General features: G+C 47.5%; 1 protein-coding gene across 1 annotated transcript in view; it reads right to left on the reverse strand.

Moving 5' to 3' along the window:
- The window catches only part of SFRP4 (secreted frizzled related protein 4), a 197,298-nt gene that overhangs the window by 24,186 nt on the left and 145,189 nt on the right, over positions 1-27,923 (reverse strand). The window contains exons 2-3 of the mRNA XM_066584824.1: positions 3,420-3,500; positions 3,175-3,240 (exon numbers count right to left, since the gene is read on the reverse strand). Coding sequence (XP_066440921.1) covers positions 3,175-3,240; positions 3,420-3,500 — 147 coding nt within the window. The remainder of the gene's footprint in view (positions 1-3,174; positions 3,241-3,419; positions 3,501-27,923) is intronic.

Genomic DNA, 27,923 nt, shown 5'->3' on the forward strand with positions numbered 1-27,923 from the left:
CCAGCACAATCTCGCACCTCTCATTCTCCTCAATACAACCTTTTCACGTGACATGGCTCTCTATCACACTCTGGATGTTGACAAGAAGGCATTACATCGAATCAGCTCTCGTACATGAAACATACATACTGTGCCGGCCAGCTTGTCAGCACATTTATCACACAAAAAGGTTGGACTCTAGTACATTCACCCATCAATATCAATCCTATGCCCCACTTCTGTGCCAATGATTGGTTGGAACTCCTCTACCCTGTGATACATCCTGACACCCAATCCAATGAGAGCTGTGCGGCACAGTATTAGCCTTGACATCCCTTGAGGATGCCAAGAAACTGTCAAAATATGTTGGAAGGCTCACAGCAGTGTTTTTAGCAGTTTGCTTGGCTGTGTTTTGCCCTTTGCCATGAGTGCTTGATTAATATGTGATTGTTTTCAGTAAGAGAAATCAGGTTATCTTGTAGATACGGTAGGTTTTAGTGGCTAACAAAAATTCATGATGTTATAGTGAGCTTTTGGACCTCTTAGTGTCCTTCCTCAGGCATAATGGAACAAATCTAAAGACGTATTTACTATAACACATGATCGCATGGGAGGGCACAAACATGGTGAACTTTATTTGCACTAGCTAAGTACCAGAGAGTGAGAGGATACAGACATGTTGGAAATAATAGAATTTGAATAAATACCAGGAGGGAAGACCATAACAGTAAATAATTAGTCCAGTGACAAGGAATGTGAAAGGAATCTTTACTTCAGACCTGCAAACAAGGAAGATGGAACAATACCTCTGCAGCGCCACCTCTAATTAATGATTCTCCTTGATACTGAGGAGAGAGTTTGAGTCTTCCACTCGGTTCATAGGGAGCTTAGGGCAGCTTTTCGTCTGCATTTGGGTGTACTACCTGATGAGTGTTCATCTTTTTCTTATATATGACCCTTTGCCCCTGATTATGATCTTTTATTTCAAGTATTTTCCTATACTGAGGAGGGAGTTTGAGTCCTCCACTCCTGTCCCTGGAAAATAGGGCAAATCTGTATTCTCATATGGTCGATTTACCTAATGAGTGTTTGTTTGATGCAGGCAGCATCTGGATTTTTAACCTTTAGCAAGTGAATTTAAATTTATATCTAAAAAAAGTTATATTTTTGTATAGGGGTTAATGCCTTTGGACTTTTTTCACTTTAAGTCATTTATAACCCTTGTAGAGCTTCTAGGCCACTGCTTTCAGATCAGCTGTTGTAAACGGTACTCATCACATTCACCATGTGAAGAACAATAAAAGCGTTTGACACAGATCTCTAATCTATCCCACTTGCAGCAATGTGACATCTATGTTCAACGTTACTGTTACTCTACACTGACCCCAACTCGTTTCTACCCAGCTGGTACTTACCTCTAGTTATCAGGGTGCATGGCTGATGTGGAAAGTATTTCTGCAGTGGAAAAAATCTGATCAGAAATTTTAACCATGTGTTCATATGTGTTGTGGATTTTTTTTATCCCCATAGAAATACACGGAAATTTCCAGTGTAGATTGTTATGCAGTAAAAATTATGCCCTGTGTGAATCCATCTTTGGGCTGCTTCCAGACAAGCACACCTGTAGCCAGTATTTGATCCATACTTTCCAGTCACAAAACTGATGTACATCTATGTATCTATTCACATGGGTGTATTTTTCACAGCCGTGTAATAAAAACATAACATGCGCTACTTTTGTCTGCATTGCATGAAAAACATGCCCATTATAGTCCATGGAAAGGTATTAAAAATCTGGTTGCATCCGTATAACATCCATCAGTATTAGATCTGTATGAGTCAACGTATTTGCATTCATTGGTAATATTTTCTAGTGGGAAAATATGGATCCGTATTTGCCCAGTTGAGGATAAAAACCAATGACAGCAAATATCGTATCAAATACAGATCAAATACTGATGGCATACGGTTGCAATATCACCTGTAAGACGTCTGTATTACGAATTCGTATTACATACGTTTTACAATGTGCTTGTGTAAAATCAGTTTGAGGCTGTATTTATACCGGCTAATGCGGGTTGTGCCCGAGATTTTCGAATGCAACATGCATCGCACAACACGCGAACACTTGGTCCATCCGCTGTCAGAGTTGCAGAACAGCACATATTACATGCCGCATTCTCATACAATACTCGCCAGAAAATGGAGCATACAGCGATTTTTCAATCCTGGCCCGTGGGTCTGAATGAAATGTCGCTCATGCAAATGAACCAACTCAAATGGATGGGTTAATTTTCTGTGAGAGTTCTATTCATGTGAGGCCTCATTCACATGAGCGTTTTTACACAGCTATTGGAGCTGTGTTGAAAAATCGCAACCATGTGAAACACTGCATTCATTCACATGAATGATTTTCAGTCGCATAAAAAAATTGTGCCATCAAAAGAAGAAGTTTTTATACGCCAATTTTTCTCACTGCGTGAAAAAATAAGTCTTGACTAGAGATGAGCGAGCGTACTCGGAAAAGCACTACTCGCTCGAGTAATGTGCTTTATCCGAGTATCGCTGTGCTCGGGTCTGAAGATTCGGGTGCCGCTGCGGCTGACAGGTGAGTCGCAGCGGGGAGCAGGGGAGAGAAAGATCTTACCTCCGCCCCCCCCCCCCCCCCCCCCCCGCTCTCCCCTGCAGCTCCCCGCTCCGTGCTGGCACCCGAATCTTCAGGGACGAGCACAGCGATACTTGGATAAAGCAAATTACTCGAGCGAGTAGTGCTTTTCCGAGTACGCTCGCTCATCTCTAGTCTTGACCCATCTTCTGCCGAAAACCACTGGAAGTTCCCATAGACTCCTGTGAGAGCTGAAAAAATGGCTCCGCGCTCAGAAACAATGATAGCTGACGATATTTAAGTTGTTGAAGCTATTAGAAGTCATTCTGAGGATTTCTGCCGACTGAAGAATTTCCATGCTGCTGCGTATTTTTCCCGCAATACGCCTGTGTGAATGAACGAGAAAACGCTAATTAAGCTCGAGACTCGATCGTGGCAATTGATGCAATCTTCAGCTGCAATGCGGCCAGCAATAAAACACATATGCTTGTGTGAATAAGACCTAAGACAGAACAGAACTTAAACGAGTTTATCGGTCGTGTAAATGCGTCCGTAGTCTTTGTTTGCTGCACAATATTGAAATCACTTACCATAGCTGTAGTTTTTCACCAAGTACGTATGTAAACTTGGTTTCATTGTTTTACATTTGCAGCGATCTGCAAAGAAAGAGGAGAAATCCTTACAGTAGCAAAATTAAAAATGTATCAGATGAACACAAATTAAATAATTAAAAAAAGAAATGTAAAAGCTGGCAGAAGACAAAAGAGTTGTGAGTGTCCTCTGGAGGACAAGGAGTTCTACAGGATCAGTTGTCAGAAGCAAATACAGACTTTACCCATGTTCAAACTTTTGCAGTGATTCATTCTGGGTCTTTCTGGGACGATGACATCTTGTGTAAACTCTGTCCACTTGATATCTAAAAAGAACAAGACAAATTTGCCAATGAAAATAATTGTGCCGTGCCAAAGACCCCAGGAGTAACTTGAGTCTTTAGTTACACCTCGTGAACCGGATAAGATGGTCTCTCCATATCTGCAGGGTAAAGGCTTTTAGTACTATTAAGTAAACCTGCGCTTTGATGGTTCTATTACTTTATTGCTTTAATAACTCTTTTTTTTTTCCTTTTAATAAAGTTTCACAACTATAGAAATTATTCCATTGCATAGAAAGTTCTAGCGTTGTGCGTGTGACGTGGCCAAGCCAAATAAAAAATAACCTGTGGACCAAACAACTTTCCTTTTGCGCTGGTCCTGTTATTTAAACAGGTGACTTTACTTGCACAACTGAAATTCTCTACAGGTGTTTTGGGGGTTTATGTATCACATGGCGGTAATCAGAGGGAGGCAAATGATGCTCTTTTCTGAAACAACCACTAAGGCCTCTTTTACATGAGCGTCATTTTCACGCAAAGTAGGTGCGTAAAAAAAACAAATCGCATTTAAAAGAACCCATGGTTTCCTATGGGTCCTTTCAGACAAACAATTTTTTAACGCGCCTAAAAAGATTTTTTGACATTGAATTTCTCTCTGTCAAAAGATAGGACTTGTCGATGGCTCCATAGTCTCCTATGGAGTTTATGAGAGCCAAGCAGCAAATAGAGGGGGAGGGAGTTTAACACAGCAGGGATGAAGGGAGTCCCCGTAGGATTTCCTTTATTGTTCTGGCAGCCAAGGAATTTCAGTGCACTGCGAGACGCTGCAGCCAGCTGGATAAACTCGCGAATATTCTTCATTCATGCGATTTAGCTCTCTGATAGCTGCGATTTCTAGCGCGGCTGTTGGAGCACTTAAGGGAGATGGAATAAATCCTGGCTTTGCTTTTAATTCCCGGTCATTGTAACAAGGCTTGTATAAAAAGTCTGACTTTGGCTTGAAGGAATACTGCCTTTCAATAGGTGGCACTGTGGAGGATTTATTCCATCACCCTTATTTGCATATTACCCAGAGGAGCATGCATGTCCATTTAAATCTCCTCACTTAGTTTATAGTATAGTTGCTCTGCCTAAGGAGAAAAGTTTCTTACCCCCCTGTAGGAGCACTAAAATGACATTCATGTGAAAGAGGCGTAACATGTCTGATGTATGATGGCTACTAGAGATGAGCGAACACCAAAATGTTCGGGTGTTCGTTATTCGGAACGAACTTCCCGCAATGCTCGAGGGTTCGTTTCGAACAACGAACCCCATTGAAGTCAATGGGCGACCAGAGCATTTTTGTATTTCGCCGATGCTCGCTAAGGTTTTCATGTGTGAAAATCTGGGCAATTCAAGAAAGTGATGGGAATGACACAGAAACGGATAGGGCAGGCGAGGGGCTACATGTTGGGCTGCATCTCAAGTTCACAGGTCCCACTATTAAGCCACAATACCGGCAAGAGTGGGCCCCCCCCCCTCCCAACAACTTTTACTTCTGAAAAGCCCTCATTAGCATGGCATACCTTTGCTAAGCACCACACTAGCTACAACAAAGCACAATCACTGCCTGGATGACACTCCGCTGCCACTTCTCCTGGGTTACATGCTGACCAACCGCCCCCCCTCCCCCCCACAGCGCACACCAAAGTGTCCCTGCGCAGCCTTCAGCTGCCCTCATGCCACACCACCCTCATGTCTATTTAGAACTGCGTCTGCCATGAGGAGGAACCGCAGGCACACACTGCAGAGGGTTGGCACGGCTAGGCAGCGACCCTCTTTAAAAGTGGCGGGGCGATAGCCCACAATGCTGTACAGAAGCAATGAGAAATAGAATCCTGTGCCACCGCCATCAGGAGCTGCACACGTAGGCATAGCAATGGGGAACCTATGTGCCACACACTATTCATTCTGTCAAGGTGTCTGCATGCCCCAGTTAGACCGGGCTTTTTAATTCATAGACACAGGCAGGTACAACTCCCTATTGTGAAGTCCCTGTGGACCGACAGCATGGGTGGGTGCCAGGAAGCCACCGGCAGTACATAGAAATATCCCATTGCATTGCCCAACACAGCTGAGGTAGTAATGTCGTGCGTAATACAGGTGGGCTTCGGCCCACACTGCATGCCCCAGTCAGACTGGGGTTCTTTACAAGTGTACAGATGTGTTAAAAACTCCGTGTGCACCTACAGCATGGGTGGCTCCCTGGAACCCACCGGCGGTACACAAAAATATCCCATTGCATTGCCCAACACAGCTGAGGTAGTAATGTCGTGCATAATGCAGGTGGGCATCGGCCCACACTGCATGCCCCAGTCAGACTGGGGTTCTTTAGAAGTGGACACATGTAGGTTAAACTCCCTGTGGACCCACTGCCTGGGTGGGTGCCAGGAAGCCACCGGCGGTACATAGAAATATCCCATTGCATTGCCCAACACAGCTGAGGTAGTAATGTCGTGCGTAATACAGGTGGGCTTCGGCCCACACTGCATGCCCCAGTCAGACTGGGGTTCTTTAGAAGTGTACAGATGTATTAAAAACTCCGTGTGCACCTACAGCATGGGTGGCTCCCTGGAACCCACCGGCGGTACATAAAAATATCCCATTGCATTGCCCAACACAGCTGAGGTAGTAATGTTGTGCTTAACCCTTTCCAATCCAATTTGTATATGGTTTTCCTAGGGGGCTTACTCTTTTTCTGCCGTTATACAACGGCGCTATATGCTGGCTAAAGCCAGTACTGCATGAGCTGACACGTAGGATAGGCTCCGACAGCAGAGAGGCTGGCAATATACAGTAAGAGAACCCCGACGGACGTCTACCAACAACGGAGCTGTACAGCCTTAAACCCTAATGTCTTCACAGGTCACACAGTGGACTGGAAAGGGTTAATGCAGGTGGGTTTCGGCCCACACTGCATGCCCCAGTCAGACTGGGTTTCTTTATAAGTGGAAACAGATGCATTTATAATTCCCTGTGGACCCACAGCATGGGTGGGTGCCAGGAAGCCACCGGCGGTACATAGAAATATCCCATTGCATTGCCCAACACAGCTGAGGTAGTAATGTCGTGCGTAATACAGGTGGGCTTCGGCCCACACTGCATGGCCCAGTCAGACTGGTGTTCTTTAGAAGTGGACACATGTAGGTTAAACTCCCTGTGGACCCACTGCCTGGGTGGGTGCCAGGAAGCCACCGGCGGTACATAGAAATATCCCATTGCATTGCCCAACACAGCTGAGGTAGTAATGTCGTGCGTAATACAGGTGGGCTTCGGCCCACACTGCATGCCCCAGTCAGACTGGGGTTCTTTACAAGTGTACAGATGTGTTAAAAACTCCGTGTGCACCTACAGCATGGGTGGCTCCCTGGAACCCACCGGCGGTACACAAAAATATCCCATTGCATTGCCCAACACAGCTGAGGTAACGTCAGCTGTAATGCAGGTGGGCTAAAAATTAATTTGATTACACTGTAGGCGAGGGCCCACAAAAATTGCTGTATCAACAGTACTAATGTACATCCCAAAAATTGGCCATGACCAGCCAAGAGGGCAGGTGAAACCCATTAATCGCTTTGGTTAATGTGGCTTAAGTGGTAACTAGGCCTGGAGGCAGCCCAGTGTAACGAAAAATTGGTTCAAGTTAAAGTTCCAACGCTTTTAAGCGCATTGAAACTTATAAAAATTGTTCAGAAAAATTATTTGAGTGAGCCTTGTGGCCCTAAGAAAAATTGCCCGTTCAGCGTGATTACGTGAGGTTTCAGGAGGAGGAGCAGGAGGAGGAGGAGGAATATTAGACACAGATTGATGAAGCAGAAATGTCCCCGTTTTGGATGGTGAGAGAGAACGTAGCTTCCATCCGCGGGTGCAGCCTACGTATTGCTTACGTATCGCTGCTGTCCGCTGGTGGAGAACAGAAGTCTGGCGAAATCCAGCCTTTGTTCATCTTGATGAGTGTTAGCCTGTCGGCACTGTCGGTTGACAAGCGGCTACGCTTATCTGTGATGATTCCCCCAGCCGCACTAAACACCCTCTCCGACAAGACGCTAGCCGCAGGACAAGCAAGCACCTCCAGGGCATACAGCGCTAGTTCAGGCCACGTGTCCAGCTTCGACACCCAGTAGTTGTAGGGGGCAGAGGCGTCACCAAGGATGGTCGTGCGATCCGCTACGTACTCCCTCACCATCCTTTTACAGTGCTCCCGCCGACTCAGCCGTGACTGGGGAGCGGTGACACAGTCTTGGTGGGGAGCCATAAAGCTGGCCAGGCCCTTAAAGACTGTTGCACTGCCTGGGATGTACATGCTGCTCGATCTACGCACATCCCCTGCTACCTTGCCCTCGGTACTGCGCCTTCTGCCACTAGCGCTGTCGGCTGGGAATTTTACCATCAGCTTGTCCGCAAGGGTCCTGTGGTATAGCAACACTCTCGAACCCCTTTCCTCTTCGGGAATCAGAGTGGGCAGGTTCTCCTTATACCGTGGATCGAGCAGTGTGTACACCCAGTAATCTGTCGTGGCCAGAATGCGTGCAACGCGAGGGTCACGAGAAAGGCATCCTAACATGAAGTCAGCCATGTGTGCCAGGGTACCTGTACGCAACACATGGCTGTCTTCACTAGGAAGATCACTTTCAGGATCCTCCTCCTCCTCCTCAGGCCATACATGCTGAAAGGATGACAGGCAATCAGCCGGTGTACCGTCAGCAGCGGCCCAAGCTGTCTCTTCCCCCTCCTCCTCATCCTCCTCATGCTCCTCCTCCTCCTCCTGTACGCGCTGAGAAATAGACAGGAGGGTGCCCTGACTATCCAGCGGCATACTGTCTTCCCCCGCCCCCGTTTCCGAGCGCAAAGCAGCTGCCTTTATGGTTTGCAGGGAATTTCTCAAGATGCATAGCAGAGGAATGGTGACGCTAATGATTGTAGCATCGCCGCTCACCACCTGGGTAGACTCCTCAAAATTACCAAGGACATGGCAGATGTCTGCCAACCAGGCCCACTCTTCTGAAAGGAATTGAGGAGGCTGACTCCCACAGCGCCGCCCATGTTGGAGTTGGTATTCGACTATAGCTCTACGTTGTTCATAGAGCCTGGCCAACATGTGGAGCGTAGAGTTCCACCGTGTGGGCACGTCGCACAGCAGTCGGTGCACTGGCAGCTTAAAGTGATGTTGCAGGGTGCGCAGGGTGGCAGCGTCCGTGTGGGACTTGCGAAAATGTGCGCAGAGCCGGCGCGCCTTTACGAGCAGGTCTGACAAGCGTGGGTAGCTTTTCAGAAACCGCTGAACCACCAAATTAAAGACGTGGGCCAGGCATGGCACGTGCGTGAGGCTGCCGAGCTGCAGAGCCGCCACAAGGTTACGGCCGTTGTCACACACGACCATGCCCAGTTGGAGGCTCAGCGGCGCAAGCCAGCGGTCGGTCTGCTGTGTCAGACCCTGCAGCAGTTCGTGGGCCGTGTGCCTCTTATCGCCTAAGCTGAGTAGTTTCAGCACGGCCTGCTGACGCTTGCCCACCGCTGTGCTGCCACACCGCGCGACACCGACTGCTGGCGACATGCTGCTGCTAACACATCTTGATTGCGAGACAGAGGAGGAGGAGGAGGAGGAGGAGGGTGCTTTAGTGGAGGAAGCATACACCTCCGCAGATACCACCACCGAGCTGGGGCCCGCAATTCTGGGGGTGGGTAGGACATGAGCGGTCCCAGGCTCTGACTCTGTCCCAGCCTCCACTAAATTCACCCAATGTGCCGTCAGGGAGATGTAGTGGCCCTGCCCGCCTGTGCTTGTCCACGTGTCCGTAGTTAAGTGGACCGTGGCAGTAACCGCGTTGGTGAGGGCGCGTACAATGTTGCGGGAGACGTGGTCGTGCAGGGCTGGGACGGCACATCGGGAAAAGTAGTGGCGACTGGGAACTGAGTAGCGCGGGGCCGCCGCCTCTATGATACTTTTGAAGGACTCCGTTTCCACAACCCTATACGGCAGCATCTCAAGGCTGATGAATTTTGCTATGCGGACGGTTAACGTTTGAGCGTGCGGGTGCGTGGCGGCGTACTTGCGCTTGCGCTCCAACAGTTGCGCAAGCGACGGCTGGACGGTGCGCTGAACTACACTGCTGGATGGGGCCGAGGACAGCGGAGGTGAGGGTGTGGGTGCAGGCCAGGAGACGGTAGTGCCTGTGTCCTGAGAGGGGGGTTGCATCTCAGTGGCAGGTTGGGGCACAGGGGGAGAGGCAGGGGTGCAAACCGGAGGCGCTGAACGGCCTTCGTCCCACCTTGCGGGGTGCTTGGCCATCATATGTCTGCGCATGGTGGTGGTGGTGAGACTGTTGGTGTTGGCTCCCCGGCTGAGCTTTGCGCGACAAAGGTTGCACACCACTGTTCGTCGGTCGTCAGGCGTCTCTGTGAAAAACTGCCAGACCTTAGAGCACCTCGGCCTCTGCAGGGTGGCATGGCGCGAGGGGGCGCTTTGGGAAACACTTGGTGGATTATTCGGTCTGGCCCTGCCTCTACCCCTGGCCACCGCACTGCCTCTTGCAACCTGCCCTGCTGATGCCCTTGACTCCCCCTCTGAAGACCTGTCCTCCTGAGTAAGCGTTGCACACCAGGTGGGGTCAGTCACCTCATCGTCCTGCTGCTCTTCCTCCGAATCCTCTGTGCGCTGCTCCCTCGGACTTACTGCCCTTACTACTACCTCACTGCAAGACAACTGTGTCTGATCGTCATCGTCCTCCTCACCCACAGAAAGTTGTTGAGACAGTTGGCGGAAGTCCCCAGCCTCTTCCCCCGGACCCCGGGAACTTTCGAATGGTTGGGCATCAGTGACAATAAACTCCTCTGGTGGGAGAGGAACCGCTGCTGCCCAATCTAAGCAGGGGCCCGAGAACAGTTCCTGGGAGTGTTCCCGCTCCTGAGCAGGTGTTATTGTAGTGGAGTGAGGAGGCTGGGAGGAAGGAGGAGCAGCAGACAGAGGATTCGGATTGGCAGCAGTGGACGGCGCAGAACTGCGGGTAGACGATAGGTTGCTCGAAGCACTTTCTGCCATCCAGGACAGGACCTGCTCACAATGCTCATTTTCTAATAACCGTCTCCCGCGTGGACCCATTAATTGGGCGATGAATGTGGGGACACCAGAAACGTGCCTCTCTCCTAATCGCGTAGCAGTCGGCTGCGACACACCTGGATCAGGAGCTTGGCCTGTGCCCACACCCTGACTTGGCCCTCCGCGTCCTCGGCCGCGTCCACGTCCTCTAGGCCTACCCCTACCCCTCAGCATGCTGTATTACCAGTGATTTGATTTCACAGGCAGCTAATAAATTGGCGCAAGACTGCAGGCCAAATATAATTTTTTCCCTTTTTTGAAAACGAAAGGCCCCACTGCCTCTAGTGAATGAATAATCTAAGTTTAATAACTGTGCTGTTTTCCTGCTAATGTGTCACAGAACGTGAGGGTAGCAGAGTTATTAACTGTGGCAGAGCAGGTATTTTTTTTCCCAATTAAGGAAAGCAAATGGCGAAGCCAGGAGTAAAACGTAGCTGGGTGCGTCTGATTTTTACAGGTTGCACACGCAGCCGACACGTGTCCACCGGCGTTAGTACGGACAGAGGCAGGACAAATAGAATTATTTTCCGTTTTTTTGCACCAAAAGGCAGCGCTGCGTATATTCTATGAACATGAGAAGTTTAATAACTGTGCTGTTTTCCTGCTAATGTGTCACAGAACGTGAGGATAGCAGAGTTATTAACTGTGGCAGAGCAGGTATTTTTTTTCCCAATTAAGGAAAGCAAATGGCGAAGCCAGGAGTAAAACGTAGCTGGGTGCGTCTGATTTTTACAGGTTGCACACGCAGCCGACACGTGTCCACCGGCGTTAGTACGGACAGAGGCAGGACAAATAGAATTATTTTCCGTTTTTTTGCACCAAAAGGCAGCACTGCGTATATTCTATGAACATGAGAAGTTTAATAACTGTGCTGTTTTCCTGCTAATGTGTCACAGAACGTGAGGGTAGCAGAGTTATTAACTGTGGCAGAGCAGGTATTTTTTTCCCCAATTAAGGAAAGCAAATGGCGAAGCCAGGAGTAAAACGTAGCTGGGTGCGTCTGATTTTTACAGGTTGCACACGCAGCCGACACGTGTCCACCGGCGTTAGTACGGACAGAGGCAGGACAAATAGAATTATTTTCCGTTTTTTTGCACCAAAAGGCAGCACTGAGTATATTCTATGAACATGAGAAGTTTAATAACTGTGCTGTTTTCCTGCTAATGTGTCACAGAACGTGAGGGTAGCAGAGTTATTAACTGTGGCAGAGCAGGTATTTTTTTTCCCAATTAAGGAAAGCAAATGGCGAAGCCAGGAGTAAAACGTAGCTGGGTGCGTCTGATTTTTACAGGTTGCACACGCAGCCGACACGTGTCCACCGGCGTTAGTACGGACAGAGGCAGGACAAATAGAATTATTTTCCGTTTTTTTGCACCAAAAGGCAGCACTGCGTATATTCTATGAACATGAGAAGTTTAATAACTGTGCTGTTTTCCTGCTAATGTGTCACAGAACGTGAGGGTAGCAGAGTTATTAACTGTGGCAGAGCAGGTATTTTTTTTCCCAATTAAGGAAAGCAAATGGCGAAGCCAGGAGTAAAACGTAGCTGGGTGCGTCTGATTTTTACAGGTTGCACACGCAGCCGACACGTGTCCACCGGCGTTAGTACGGACAGAGGCAGGACAAATAGAATTATTTTCCGTTTTTTTGCACCAAAAGGCAGCACTGCGTATATTCTATGAACATGAGAAGTTTAATAACTGTGCTGTTTTCCTGCTAATGTGTCACAGAACGTGAGGGTAGCAGAGTTATTAACTGTGGCAGAGCAGGTATTTTTTTCCCCAATTAAGGAAAGCAAATGGCGAAGCCAGGAGTAAAACGTAGCTGGGTGCGTCTGATTTTTACAGGTTGCACACGCAGCCGACACGTGTCCACCGGCGTTAGTACGGACAGAGGCAGGACAAATAGAATTATTTTCCGTTTTTTTGCACCAAAAGGCAGCACTGCGTATATTCTATGAACATGAGAAGTTTAATAACTGTGCTGTTTTCCTGCTAATGTGTCACAGAACGTGAGGGTAGCAGAGTTATTAACTGTGGCAGAGCAGGTATTTTTTTTCCCAATTAAGGAAAGCAAATGGCGAAGCCAGGAGTAAAACGTAGCTGGGTGCGTCTGATTTTTACAGGTTGCACACGCAGCCGACACGTGTCCACCGGCGTTAGTACGGACAGAGGCAGGACAAATAGAATTATTTTCCGTTTTTTTTGCACCAAAAGGCAGCACTGCGTATATTCTATGAACATGAGAAGTTTAATAACTGTGCTGTTTTCCTGCTAATGTGTCACAGAACGTGAGGGTAGCAGAGTTATTAACTGTGGCAGAGCAGGTATTTTTTTTCCCAATTAAGGAAAGCAAATGGCGAAGCCAGGAGTAAAACGTAGCTGGGTGCGTCTGATTTTTACAGGTTGCACACGCAGCCGACACGTGTCCACCGGCGTTAGTACGGACAGAGGCAGGGCAAATAGAATTATTTTCCGTTTTTTTGCACCAAAAGGCAGCACTGCGTATATTCTATGAACATGAGAAGTTTAATAACTGTGCTGTTTTCCTGCTAATGTGTCACAGAACGTGAGGGTAGCAGAGTTATTAACTGTGGCAGAGCAGGTATTTTTTTTCCCAATTAAGGAAAGCAAATGGCGAAGCCAGGAGTAAAACGTAGCTGGGTGCGTCTGATTTTTACATGTTGCTCACGCAGCCGACACGTGTCCACCGGCGTTAGTACGGACAGAGGCAGGACAAATAGAATTATTTTCCGTTTTTTTGCACCAAAAGGCAGCACTGCGTATATTCTATGAACATGAGAAGTTTAATAACTGTGCTGTTTTCCTGCTAATGTGTCACAGAACGTGAGGGTAGCAGAGTTATTAACTGTGGCAGAGCAGGTATTTTTTTTCCCAATTAAGGAAAGCAAATGGCGAAGCCAGGAGTAAAACGTAGCTGGGTGCGTCTGATTTTTACAGGTTGCACACGCAGCCGACACGTGTCCACCGGCGTTAGTACGGACAGAGGCAGGACAAATAGAATTATTTTCCGTTTTTTTGCACCAAAAGGCAGCACTGCGTATATTCTATGAACATGAGAAGTTTAATAACTGTGCTGTTTTCCTGCTAATGTGTCACAGAACGTGAGGGTAGCAGAGTTATTAACTGTGGCAGAGCAGGTATTTTTTTTCCCAATTAAGGAAAGCAAATGGCGAAGCCAGGAGTAAAACGTAGCTGGGTGCGTATGATTTTTACAGGTTGCACACGCAGCCGACACGTGTCCACCGGCGTTAGTACGGACAGAGGCAGGACAAATAGAATTATTTTCACTTGTTTTACAAGCAAAAGGCAGCACTGCGTATATTCAATGAATAATAACTGTGTTGTGGCCCTGCCTATACAATTCTTTCCCTGCAGTATCAATGGAGGGTGGAATGCTCTGCAGAGGCGATTTTGAGAAGCAAAAAAAAATGCAGCACAGCTAACAGCAGCCTGGACAGTACTGCACACGGATAAATATGGCCCTAGAAAGGACCGTTGAGGTTCTTGAAGGCTACACTCACTCCTAACACTCTCCCTGCCTATGCAGCACTTCTGTCCCTAATGCTGGGTGCAACGCTCTGCAGAGCCGATTTTGAGAAGAAAAAAAATGGCACTGCTAACAGCAGCCAACACACAGCTATCAGTGGCCCTAATAAGGACCTTTGGGGGTCTTGAAGCCTACACTAACTACCAATTCTTTCCCTACAGCAGCTCCGGTACAAACAGCACTGTCCCTCATCTAACTCACACGGCATCTGAGCCGAACCGCGGGAGGGGCCGACTTTTATGTTCGGGTGACACCTGATCTTCCCAGCCACTCACAGCAGGGGGGTGGTATAGGGCTTGAACGTCACAGGGGGAAGTTGTAATGCCTTCCCTGTCTTTCAATTGGCCAAAAAAAGCGCGCTAACGTCTCAGGGAAGGAAGTGAAAGTAACCAGAACACCGCATGGTGTTCGTTACGAATAACGAACATCCCGAACACCCTAATATTCGCACGAATATCAAGCTCGGAAGAACACGTTCGCTCATCTCTAATGGCTACTCATTTCAAGCAAAAAGAGGCTACATTCACACGGGCGACAATCCTGCACAGGTTTTGTGCGTTGTCAGAACTCGCATGAATATGAACTCAATTCTTTTGAATGGATTTATTTACATCAGCAATTATTTTGGCACCTCGCACATTGTTTTCAATGGGACCTTAACAGACATTGCATGCTGCGGGATGTACATGTGAGTGCAATGTAATGTTTCCCATTGAACTCAATAGGAAACACTTGCGATCCTCAACCGCGTGGGAAATGCAATTTCATAAAAACAATAGAAGGAATTTTTGAATGTAAAACGCCTGGCATCGGCATGAAAAACGCATGTTGGCAAGCACAATATCGAGCTGAGATATTGCACTTGCCCATGTGAATGTAGCCTAAGGCCACTTTCACACATCTGAGAAAATCACACAAGATTTGTGCATTGTGAGGCACACAAACCTCGCACGAATATGAATCCCATTCTTTTGAATGCAGTCATATACATGAGCAATGCGGTGCGGGAACAAAATCATGGCATTTTCTGCCTTTTTGTGTTCCTTGGAATGCATCGTCCATTATTTTTAATGGGACTGTAAAACACAACACACGGCGTGCAATGTACACACAAATTTATACTGCGCTAAAACTACGCCTGTGTGGAAGACCCTATGAGGAATCTTGCCATACCAAACAGTCCAGTAACAAGTGTGCTGCTCCTGAGAGAAAGCAGCTTTGCTTTTCTAATCTTTTACAGTCCCCAAGTCTTTGGGCACCTTCACACCGAGCGTATTCGGTGACAACTTTCCACAATGGAAAATCAGCAGCAAATATGCAGTAAATCCGTAGGGTCCAAATCTACGCATAAAGTAAGCTAATACTATGGGGCTTCTGTGGGGGTCACTATTATTACTGGGGCTTCTGTGGAGGTCACTATTATTGCTGGCGCTTCTGTGGGGGTAACTACTATTACTGGGGCTTCTGTGGGGGGTCACTACTATTTCTGGGGCTTTTATAGGGGAGCGATAATGCTACTGGGGTGATTGTTGCCAGGAATACTATGGGGGTCATTATTATTGCCGGGGATACTGTGGGGGTCATTATTATTGCTGGGAATACTGTGGGGGTCACAAGTATTGCTGGGGCTGGTATAGGGGAGCAATAATGCTACTGGAGTCATTGTGAGGCCACTATTACTAGTGAAGCCACTCTGCACGTGGCAGCGTACCTCAAGCTAACTTAGGGTATGTTTATATGTAGCAAAAATGCTGCAGAATGTCTACAGTGGAAATTTCCGCAGCAAATTCCACATCTAAAAGAACAGTCAAAATCTGTACCATTGACGCAGATTTTGATTAGAAATCAGCTGCAAATATGCAGCGGCGCTCCCCTTCATCGCCTCCAAGGGCTATCCGCTGTCAGCGCTTCCCAGCTTCCAGTTCCCAGTGGTCTGGTCAGGAGATGCCGCTACAGGCTGCTGGGAACTGGAAGCGCTGACAGCGGGAAGCCTTCGGATGAGGGGAGGGCGAGTGCCACATGGTATGAAATCAGCTGTGGATATGCAGCTGATTTCCAGTCAAAATTCACACAAATGGTACAGATTTTGGATGCAAAAATGCTGCAGTATTGGCACCCTGTCTTTTGTTGAACCGGCGCTGTACATTTTATAATGCCGGAGGTAAAATTATACGTCCGAGTTAGCCCCACCCTTGACCAGACCCTTCTGCCCCGCTTTGGCCCTGGTAAAATCTGGTCACCTTACATAAAGGGTGTGGATTTTTGTGCAGATTTGCGATGGGTATCAGCCTTTGCATTTCAAAGGTTAAAATCTGCTGTGAAGATCCTCATTTATTGAAATGCTGAGGATTAAGAGTCTGCGGAATATTTCAGATATACTGCAGATTTTCGCTCTGTGGACGAGTTTTTTTTTTTTTTTTTTTCAAATCAAATTTTATTAGATTTTTTATATAAACATACAAGGTATGGGCATGCCTCAACAAATATGTAATACCGCTAATACAACAATCTTTTTACTCCAGAAACCCTGGCTCTGCAGTGACAGCGTTAAATAAAGGCTTTAACGAGAGATCAGGGGACAGAAGACCAGCGCGCGTCCGCTGCCCAAGTGGTCCCTGTGGGCCCTCCGGACTGGAGGATCCAACAAACCTGTTACACAACACATATTGGGAAAAGTGGGGCGGGTAGGAGGGGAAGGGGATAGGAGGGTAGGGGGGTCTTGGTAACTGCACCTACTGTTGGGAGAAAACGTCTAGGAGCCTCAACTCACGCCAGGGATGCCACGTTATAATGAATTTGTCATGTGTGTTATTCTGACAGCTCTCCAGTTCCTCAAGATTATAGATCCAATCCACCTTCTCTTTCCAGTGTGAAAGAAGGGGGGGTGCCTCAGACTTCCAGGACAGCGGGATCAGGGCTTTGGCCGCATCTATCAACTGGGCCACCAATCTGTCTCTCCGTGGGTGAAACGCTTGGGAGGGTTTCCACAGGAAGACTATCTCCGGCGTTAGAATAAAGTTTTGTTTAATTTCACACAACACCTCGCTCACTCCCCTCCAGAAGGTCCCAAGTCCCTTGCAGGACCACCATATATGTAGGTAGGACCCCACTTCGGCGTCACACCTCCAACATCTGTTGTGTGGCGCCAACCTGTATGCAGCCAACCACTGTGGTGTTTTGTACCAGCGTACTAATAATTTATAATGGGATTCTTGGGCAAGGATACATGGAGAAAGGCCGCAGGAGTTGGACAAAATTAGATTGATATCTGAAGATGTCAACGAGATGCTCAGTTCCTTCTCCCAAGAGGCGAGAAATCCTGGCTTGATTATAACGTGCGGAACAATAAAATGGCCGCGAAGCTGCGAGATTCTTCTTGCCCTGGGGTTGGGATCGATTAAAGCGCGTTCAAAAGGGGTTTTGGGCCTGGTAGATGCATAAGCTTTAAAAAAGTCCTCCATGACCCTTGTAACCGTGGCTTTCACCAAAAAGGAGGGGGACCAATCCGTCTGGATTTTTTGTAAGATATCTACAGCCGGCAGGTGAGCCAGCGCCTGAAGGTTCCCCACCGTAAGGTGGTTAAATTTTTTCCAGACCGAGGTGGTAGTGGGATCTTCTGGTAACTTCATGTAATTGTGTATTAAACTTAGTGGAGCCACCGGGGAGGGCTCTGGTGACAGAGTCCCCTTCAGTTTATTCCACACTTCGCACGGTCCTTTCAAAAGAGGAGAGAACCCCTTTGCCAGGTATCTTTTCCTCTCAGGGAACCATAGGTCTTTCTGAGAACCACTGTAGGTGTGGGCCAATGCCAGGTTAGAGAGTATCTTGTCCCCTGACGGACACGCCAAGTCCATCCAGTAGTTCAACTGGGCTGCACGATAATAATCCTGGACATTCGGGAGGCCTATACCTCCCTCCGATCTCCTTTTGATCATTAGGCTGTAAGCCAATCTGGGTCTTCTTTGCCTCCAAACGAAGGCAGCAAAGACCGTGCGAATCGTTTTAAAGAAACTAGGAGGTATATAGATCGGTAGCATTCTGATCTTATAAAGGATAATCGGAAGGATGTATGATTTGAGGATATTGCGTCTACCAAACCAAGATATGCTGGGTATATCATAATCTTTCACAAGCTTTCTAACCTGGTCCAGTAGCGGGACGAAATTAGTTGCATATATATCCTCTATTTTTTGTGGGATTTTAACTCCCAGATAGTCCATGGCTGTCTCCGACCAGACGAACGGTGAGGAACTAGCTAAGTTTTTGCCAACTGTGTGTGGAACCGAGACATTTAGAACCGCAGACTTGTCGAAATTAATTTTAAAATTTGATAATTCACCATAGGCGTTTAGTGTTTCGACAAGTCTGCGGAGACCCTCCTCGGGGTTAGTGATAATAAAGACGATGTCGTCTGCAAAAGCCGCGGAAGACAACCGATCGTTTCCGACCGCTAGGCCTTCTATCTTTGGGTCCTGTCTGATCTGTACTAGGAGGGGCTCCAGAGCCAAGATGAACAGCGAGGGCGATAATGGACACCCTTGACTTGTGCCATTGTTAATTTCGAATGGGGGGGGACAGAGTGTCGTTAACCTTAATTCTGGCATGTGGAGCGGCGTACAGAGAAAAGATGGCTGTTACAAAACTATCCGGGATATTGTAATTTAGTAGGGTAGTTTTCATGTACTGCCAATTGACCCGGTCAAAGGCTTTCTCTGCGTCGGTTCCCACGAATACCATGGGGATATTCTGTGATTGCGCGTATCGGGAAGCATGTAGAAGTCTCCTACAGTTATCCTTACCCTCCCTTCTTTTAACAAAGCCCGCTTGCTCCTTGCCGACAAGATCGGGGATAAATTTGTCGAGTCTTCTGGTCAATAGCTTAGCCCATAGCTTGGCATCTAGGTTAATAAGGGAAATAGGTCTGTAGTTGCTACAGAGAACAGGATCTTTTTTTTCTTTGGGGATTAAAGTAATGTGGGCTTCTTGAGCCTGTCTAGGGAGCGGGGCCCCACCTAGCAAGGAGTTAAATAAATCCGTCATCTTGGGCACCAGGATATCCTGGAGGGCCTTATAATCAGGCATAGAAAGCCCGTCCGGGCCAGGACTTTTATTAGGGGGGGAGGAAGCTAATATCTCCTTAACTTCTGCTTGTGTGACCGGAGTCAACAAAGAGTCAGCGTTCGCTTCGCTCAATTTCGGTAGAGGAATCCGACGGAGGAAAGACTCAATCCTGTCTTTTGCTAACAGGGCTTCTTCTGGGGAGGTTTGTTTATCCAAATTATATAGGCCTGAGTAATAATGTTGAAATTCTTTAGCTATTTCGTTAGTGTCCATTGATATTTTCCCAGTGTGGGTTTTAATGGCAGTAATTGTGTTTTTGGTCTTTGCTTTTTTGATTAGTGAGGACGTAAATTTACTTCCTTTGTTGCCCTGTATATAGATTATATGCTTCCAGAACAAGTGTTTTTTATTAAATTTCACGTTAAGACAGAGTTGGAGATCTTTTCTTAATTCCGTCAGCTTTCCCAATTCAGTTTTCACTTGGGAGAGTTTTACTTTTTGCTCAATGGTGGCAATTTGGGTTAATTTTTCGTCTATCTCCTTTTGCGCTATTTTCTTGGCCCTGGAGCCCATAGCGATCAACAGGCCCCTAACATATGCCTTGTGGGTTTCCCACACAGTTGGCACATTCACCCCTCCCCCAGAGTTTAGCTGGAAGAATTCCTCTATTTGAGCTGAAATGGCGGAGACATTTTCCAGAGAATCTAGCAAAGAGGCGTTCAGTCTCCAACGCCACTCTCTAGACGGCTGTCTGAAGGGAAGGAACGTTGCGTGGACCGGCGCGTGGTCGGAGACAGTCACTACATCTATGTGCGCCCCTTGAAGAGCTTTTAACAGCCCCGGGGAGACGAAAATGTAGTCCAATCTTTGATGTGTAAGATGGACCTGAGAGAGGAACGTATAGTCCCTATCTACAGGGAATAGGAGGCGCCATGCATCTACCAGGCCCAACTCCTGCAAGCTTTTGTTCAGTTTTCTTAGCTTCGATTGGGATATATGGAAGCGACCGGTGGAGGCGTCTAACAGGGGATTAAGAGTTAGATTCAGGTCGCCCCCCAGGATAATTTGGCCTATTGCAAAATTTTTTAATATGTCCAATTGTGCTACCAACCATGAGACCTGATCTGTGTTAGGAGCATACAAGTTGGCGATGGTGATTTGCATGTTGTCTATCTTCCCCTTCAGGAGCAGAACTCTTCCCTCACCATCTGTGTACTGCGAATCGCATATAAAGTTAACGGAATGGTGGAAGAGAGTTGAGACTCCCCTGGAGGCGGAGATCGCGTACGTGCTGTGGAAGTGCTGTGGAAATTGCTTACCCGGTAGCGTGAAGCACCTGGTCCCCTTGAAGTGGGTTTCTTGTAGAAGCAAAATTTTCGTCCCATATTTCTTAATCATACAGGCAGTGTTGTGGCGTTTGACCGGCGTGTTGAGGCCCCTGACGTTGAATGACGTGACCTTCAACTCGTTCATCGTACCTGCTCACAACGGAAGATAAGACAAGAATTAATGGAAAAAGTAATAAACGTTACTTATCTTACTCAGTTACCAAAGCAGAGGTAGAGGGACAGGGGCAGGGACAGGGAGGGGGCAGGGAAAGCGGGGGACGGAAGGCTTGTAGGTAAGGTGTGGAGCACCCCTAGGTGCTTACTGAGAGAACAACCGGGGTTGCCTCTCAGGGATATGAATCAAAAGATATCAAAAGACTCAGAAAAAATGGAGGACGGACTGCGTCCCGGAGTATCAACGCAGTACTCAGTAATTAAACGAGAACTAAGTCAGCCTGACCTGACAGGCACGATCGGGGACCCCCTCTAAAAGGGGGGAAGTATTCCAGCATATAACTTTAGAAAAAACAGGAGTTTAAGTAGAGAACAAATACTTAACAAAATAGACCATTCTTAGCCTAATTAATCGTGCAAACAAAGAAACTCCCAACGGAAGGCGGAGAGGGGAGAGACGTCTGGCCCCCCGTAGGTGGCTGCACAGCTCGCCGAAAGTTCCGCTGCCTCTTCCTCTCACTTGGATCAACAGGAGAAACATGAACCGTGATAGACCTCAACCCTAGGCAATAGGGTTGGCTTGCTCCAGGGCATACGCGGTGTAAGTGGATTGTCCATTACTGTTCCAATTAGCCCTTCAAGTGTCCCTTGCTTCGGATTCGTCTCTGGTTTTCTTTTTTTTCCCTTTTGGGGACTTGTGATTGACTACCGGCTGCCAGCTCTCCGTCGCTGTTAAGGAGGGTAGTCTCACCGGTTCGGGCAGCGGGAGCCAATTAGGAATGTCCAGAGGTTCCATTTCCAACTGATGCCAGCAACGATGCAAATCTTCCGGGGACCGTATATTTATCTTACGGTCTTTATGGGTTATCCCCAGGCCAAAGGGGAATAACCAAGCATATCGGATCCCCTTCTGTTTTAGGGCATCCAAAAGAGGGCGCATCATCCTGCGTTTTGCCAGAGTGGATGGGGACAAATCCTGGAAGATGCGTATGGAGGCGTCACCGTAACGGATGTCGTTAATTTGCCTTGCAGCCTTCAGGACTTCCAGCGCATCAGGGAAAGCCAAAATCTTGCAGATAATGTCCCTCGGTGGTTCCGAAGGTGGGGGAGGGGGTTTAAGTGCCCTGTGGACTCGCTCGATGCAAATGGTCGCCGCTCTCTCTTCTCCTAGCAGTTGGCTGAAGATCTCTTTGGTGACTTTCATTAGGCACTCTGCAGCCCAGGTCTCAGGAAGCCCCTTGATGCGCACATTATTGCGCTTGTTTCTATTTTCAATGTCCTCTTGCATCAAGAGGGCTTTGTTAATTTGCAGGTGGTGCTCTTGTAAGGTTTTTTCTACCTCTAGGGAGTGAGATGTGATCGCAGCAGTAGTGGACTCCAGCGCTTCAACTCTGCGCCCCAGCTGCTTCAGCTCTTCTTTAATTTCAGTCAAATCAGTTTTGACTGGGTGCAGGGCTTGTGAAAGGAGCTCTCTCATAACGCTCCTGGATAAGCCTTCTCCCTCCTCTCCATCTGAAGAAGCCCCGTCCTCCCCCTCCTTACTGTTGGTGACAGAAATCCCTGCAGCCGGCGCCATCTTGAAGGGAGCACGAGGTGAGCGGGAGCTCTGTTCTTTTAGGTATCGCTGCATGTCCGCTTGTCCCTTACTTGCTCTGGGGGTGCTCTGGGCTTCTCCCCCCTTCTCTCTGCCGATTTTCCCCATCTAAGCTTCTTGTAGCCGCTGTGTGGGGTCCCCGCGGGTGCCGGTGTGATGGAGCTCCGGGCTCAGCACTCCATCTTCTTCAGCGGTCAGGCTCCGCCCCCGACAAGTTTTTTTTTAATACCCAACACGCTGTAAATTTTTCACGGAAATTCCACAGCTATTATGGCCCATGTGAAGCATCGGTACACATGCCATATATTCCAACCACCGGCGTAACTATAGGTGATGCAAGGGATGCGGTGGCACCTGGGTCCAGGAGCCCTAGGGGGCCCATAAGGCCTCTGTTCTCCATATAGGGAGCCCAGTACTATGAATAAAGCATTATAGTTGGGGACCCTGTTACAGATTTTGCATTGAGCCCAGAAGCGTCAACGTACACCTCTGATTCCAACACTTGTATCATCACTCAAGGGACACTTCCCAACCCCATCCTGATACGTACAAGAGTGCTCTCAAAATAGCTACAACACCCACTTTTATGCAGATCTACATAAGAGTTGCCCACTTAGCGACCCGTTTCTTGAAAAACTGGGACAGTTGGGAGGTGTGCACATGCCAAACAGTTGCGGGGACGATGTACAGTGGCTCACAAAGTCCCTATGGGCCAGATTTCTGAGCTTTAGGCAATTCATGTGCCAACAAACTGTGCCTGTGTTCCTCTTCTAGAAGCATTCTCAGACTCAAATAGCAAAGAAATAGGAAAATTATGGACTACCAACGCCATATTCCAAATCCACAAAATGTAGATCGCTGATACGGCTGTGATCTTGAAGCCTTGCTCAACATAGTCTAGAAATTAATACATCTACGTATTAATCTTACACTAAAGTGCTTCAAACACAGAATGGCAATTTCCATCATACTGCTAGTGTCCAGTTTGGGTATTTTTACTTCATTTAGGCCTCGGTCACACGGGCGATTCTCCGTGCGACCTGCGCCTGCGCATGCGATCTGCAATCTTAGAGAACCATTGCTTTGCAATGGTATCGGACAAATGAGCGCTTTTTATGCGCTCGTCCGATAAATTATAGAACAGAAATCGCAGATCGCACCAATCTGCGATCTGCGATTCCTGTTCTCTTCTCTATATGCGCTCAATGGGGCCGGCGGCAGCAGCGCCGACCCCATTGACAACATATAGTAGAGAAATCATTCTCCTCTGCCACAGTTGTAACAGCTGTGGCAGAGAAGAATGATGTTTGCCCATTGAATTCAATGGAGCCGGCAATACAGCCAGCTCCATTGAAAGCAATGGGCTGCCGGCGATCGCACGATGAATTTTCGGGAAGGGCTTAAAAATATAAGCCCTTCCCTGAAATTCATCCAGAAATGTGTAAAAAAACAAAAAAAATATATACACATTTCTGGATGAATTTCAGGGAAGGGCTTATATTTTTAAGCCCTTCCCGAAAATTCATCGTGAGATCGCCCGCGGCGCATTGCTTTCAATGGAGCCGGCTGTATTGCCGGCTCCATTGAATTCAATGCGCTGGACAGCGCTGAACTGCTCCGGCCCGTTTCTATTGAAACGCGGCTAGGAGCAGTTTTTTGGGGCGATTTTTCCGCCCCGGTCACACGATTTGCGGATGCGCATCCGTCATGCGATCCGCAAATCGCGGGAAAAAACGCCTGTGTGACTAAGGCCTAAGGCCGCATGCACACAAGCATATTTGTGCTGTGGAATCTGGACGTCCCCCTCCGGATTCCACTGCATTAACCCTCTATAGCATGCAATGCAAAAAAGATTCTTCATGCACACGAGCGGAAACCAATTGTGGTTTCTGCTCGCGGATAAAAAAAATTGCAGCATGCTCCATTTTACTACGGTTCCCACACGGACGGCTTCCAATTACTTCAATGGAAGCCTTCCAACCCATGGCCTGTCCGCGGGTAAAGCCGTAGTTTAAAAAAAAAAATCTGAACTGCACATGTCCGACAGCGAGCCATCCAAAGTGCAGAGAAGCCAGAAGAGGAGAGTATGCGGGGTCACCTGCCGCAGTCACGGCCAGATTTCGTGCGGGATTCCCCATGTGGAATCCATGCGTGCCCGTGTGCATGAGGCCTAACAGTCATGTAACTCCTTTTAATCAAACAGCTAACAACCACTTGTCAGATAGTGAGTGCTTCTCATGCTCCCCCCTTGGTGAGGTCATTGCTCCGCCCCCTGGTGACATCATCGCAGGTCCTACAACATATATAAAACACAGAGCCTGACTGACAGAAGAATAGCAAAGTTAGGGCTCTTGAGAAGGAAAGGACAAAAATAACACAATGATAATACAACTAAGCCGTTATTATATCAGACACAACTCAGTGATCCTGACAGAAGATACTGACCTACTGCCACCACAAAGATCCGGTGGGCTGAATGACCTGCAGTGATGTCACTGCTGTGGGAGGAGCCATTGTGCAGTTTGGTAGAAAGTACTGTATACTGGATAAACTGACAGCAGCTACTACCAGGACCTGTGATGACATCACCATCATGTGATCACCTGTGTGGTTGAAGTCAGGAATCACAAGACATGGGGTGATCACTGTATCCAGGAGTCTGGTGATGTGTGGAACAGCAGAGCTGTGTGTGTGTGAATCAGGATGTAGAAGTGTTGTGTGTGTCATGTGCTCTGTGTGTCATGTGTGGGGTCAGGATGGATATAAATGGATGTACAATGTGTCAGAGCTGTGCGTGTAATCTGCTGTGTGTGTTGTGTTGGGTCAGCATGCATATAGCAGAGCTGTTTGTGTAATCTGCTGTGTGTGTGATGTGTGGGAATCATAATGAATCTGCAATATTAGCAGAGCTGTGTGTGTAATGTCTGGGAATCAAGATGGATGTAGTAGCGCTGTGTGTGTAATGTGTGGGGTCAGGATGGATGTAGTAGAGCTGTGTGTGAAATGTACTGTGTGTAATGTGTGGGAATCAGGATGAATGTAGTAGCGTTGTATGTGTAATGTGCTATGTGTGTCATGCGGGAATCAGGATGGATGTAGTAGAGCTGTGTGTGTAATGTGCTGTGTGTCATGTGTGGGAATCAGGCTGGATGTAGTAGAGCTGTGTGTTATGTGCTGTGTGGGAATCAAGATGGATGTAGTAGAGCTGTGTGTGTAATGTGTACCATCCACTCTATGTACTGTATTCTATAACTGCCAAACTCCGCACATTAAAAAGTCTCTTTATGCACCAAATTTGTACCTACTGTGACTCTAATCATTAATCATTAATAGAGATGAGCGAACATACTCGTCCGAGCTTGATACTCGTTCGAGTATTAGCGTGTTCGAGATGCTCGTTACTCGAGACGAGTACCACGCGATGTTCGAGTTACTTTCACTTTCATCTCTGAGACATTAGCGCGCTTTTCTGGCCAATAGAAAGACAGGGAAGGCATCACAACTTCCCCCTGCGACGTTCAAGCCCTATACCACCGCCCTGCAGTGAGTGGCTGGCGAGATCAGGTGTCACCCGAGCATATAAATCGGCCCCTCCCGTGGCTCACCACAGATGCATTCTGACAGAGATCAGGGAAAGTGCTGCTGGTGCCGGAGCTGCTATAGGGAGAGCGTTAGGAGTTATTTTAGGCTTCAAGAACCCCAACGGTCCTTCTTAGGGCCACATCTGACCATGTGCAGTACTGTTGAGGCTGCTTTTAGCAGTGTTGCACAATTTTTTTTTTTTGTATATCGGGCGTGCAGAACATTGCGTCCGCAGTCTGCAGTCATTGTACAGAGTATAGGGCCAGTACTGATGAGGCAGGGAAAGAGAAATTCAGGCTATATAGGCAGTGGGCTTTTTCCAAAAAATTGGGGAAAAATACTATATTTGGGCTGCCTGTGACCGTCTTCAGTTTACTGCGTGTCTGCTGGGGGTAGTAGTCCTAATTAATACGCAGCTAAGCGTTACAGCAGGCTTGCGCAAAATTGTTTCCTGGATCTGCTGTCTCTGTTACATGATCGCCGTCATCCCGCCAGAGGGAAAGAGTATACATAAAATTATACGCTGCCTACAGTATCTATCTGCTGGGGGTAGTAGTCCTAATTAATTCGCAGCTAAGCGTTACAGCAGGCTTGAGCAAAATTGTTTCCTGGCTCTGCTGTCTCTGTTACATGATCGCCGTCATCCCGCCAGAGGGAAAGAGTATACATAAAATTATACGCTGCCTACAGTATCTATCTGCTGGGGGTAGTAGTCCTAATTAATATACAGCTAAGCGTTACAGCAGGCTTGCGCAAAATATTTTCCTGGATCTGCTATCTCTGTTACATCAGCGCCGTGATCCCATCAGAGGGAAACAGTATACATAATATTATACGCTGCCTACAGTATCTATCTGCTGGGGGTAGTAGTCCTAATTAATACGCAGCTAAGCGTTACAGCAGGCTTGCGCAAAATTGTTTCCTGGATCTGCTGTCTCTGTTACATGATCGCCGTCATCCCGCCAGAGGGAAAGAGTATACATAATATTATACGCTGCCTACAGTATCTATCTGCTGGGGGTAGTAGTCCTAATGAATACGCAGCTAAGCATTACAGCAGGCTTGCGCAAAATTGTTTCCTGGATCTGCTGTCTCTGTTACATCAGCGCTGCAATCCCGCCAGATGAAAGAGTATACATAATATTATACGCTGCCTACAGTATCTATCTGCTGGGGGTAGTAGTCCTAATAAATATGCAGCTAAGCGTTACAGCAGGCTTGCGCAAAATTGTTTCCTGGATCTGCTGTCTCTGTTACATCAGCGCTGTCATCCCGCCAGAGGGAAAGAGTATACATAATATTTAACGCTGCCTACAGTATCTATCTGCTGGGGGTAGTAGTCCTAATTAGTACGCAGCTAAGCGTTACAGCAGGCTTGCGCAAAATTGTTTCCTGGATCTGCTGTCTCTGTTACATGATCGCCGTCATCCCGCCAGAGGGAAAGAGTATACATAATATTATACGCTGCCTACAGTATCTATCTGCTGGGGGTAGTAGTCCTAATTAATACGCAGCTAAGCATTACAGCAGGCTTGCGCAAAATTGTTTCCCGGATCTGCTGTCTCTGTTACATCAGCGCTGTCATCCCGCCAGAGGGAAAGAGTATACATAATATTATACGCTGCCTACAGTATTTATCTGCTGGGGGTAGTAGTCCTAATTAGTACGCAGCTAAGCGTTACAGCAGGCTTGTGCAAAATTGTTTCCTGGATCTGCTGTCTCTGTTACATGATCGCCGTCATCCCGCCAGAGGGAAAGAGTATACATAATATTATACGCTGCCTACAGTATCTATCTGCTGGGGGTAGTAGTCCTAATTAATATGCAGCTAAGCGTTACAGCAGGCGTTTGCAAAATTGTTTCCTGGATCTGCTGTCTCTGTTACATGATCGCCGTCATCCCGCCAGAGGGAAAGAGTATACATAATATTATACGCTGCCTACAGTATCTATCTGCTGGGGGTAGTAGTCCTAATTAATACGCAGCTAAGCGTTACAGCAGGTTTGCGCAAAATTGTTTCCTGC

This window comes from Eleutherodactylus coqui, chromosome 12 (genome assembly GCF_035609145.1).
Source record: "Eleutherodactylus coqui strain aEleCoq1 chromosome 12, aEleCoq1.hap1, whole genome shotgun sequence".
NCBI classification, from domain to species: Eukaryota; Metazoa; Chordata; class Amphibia; order Anura; family Eleutherodactylidae; genus Eleutherodactylus; species Eleutherodactylus coqui.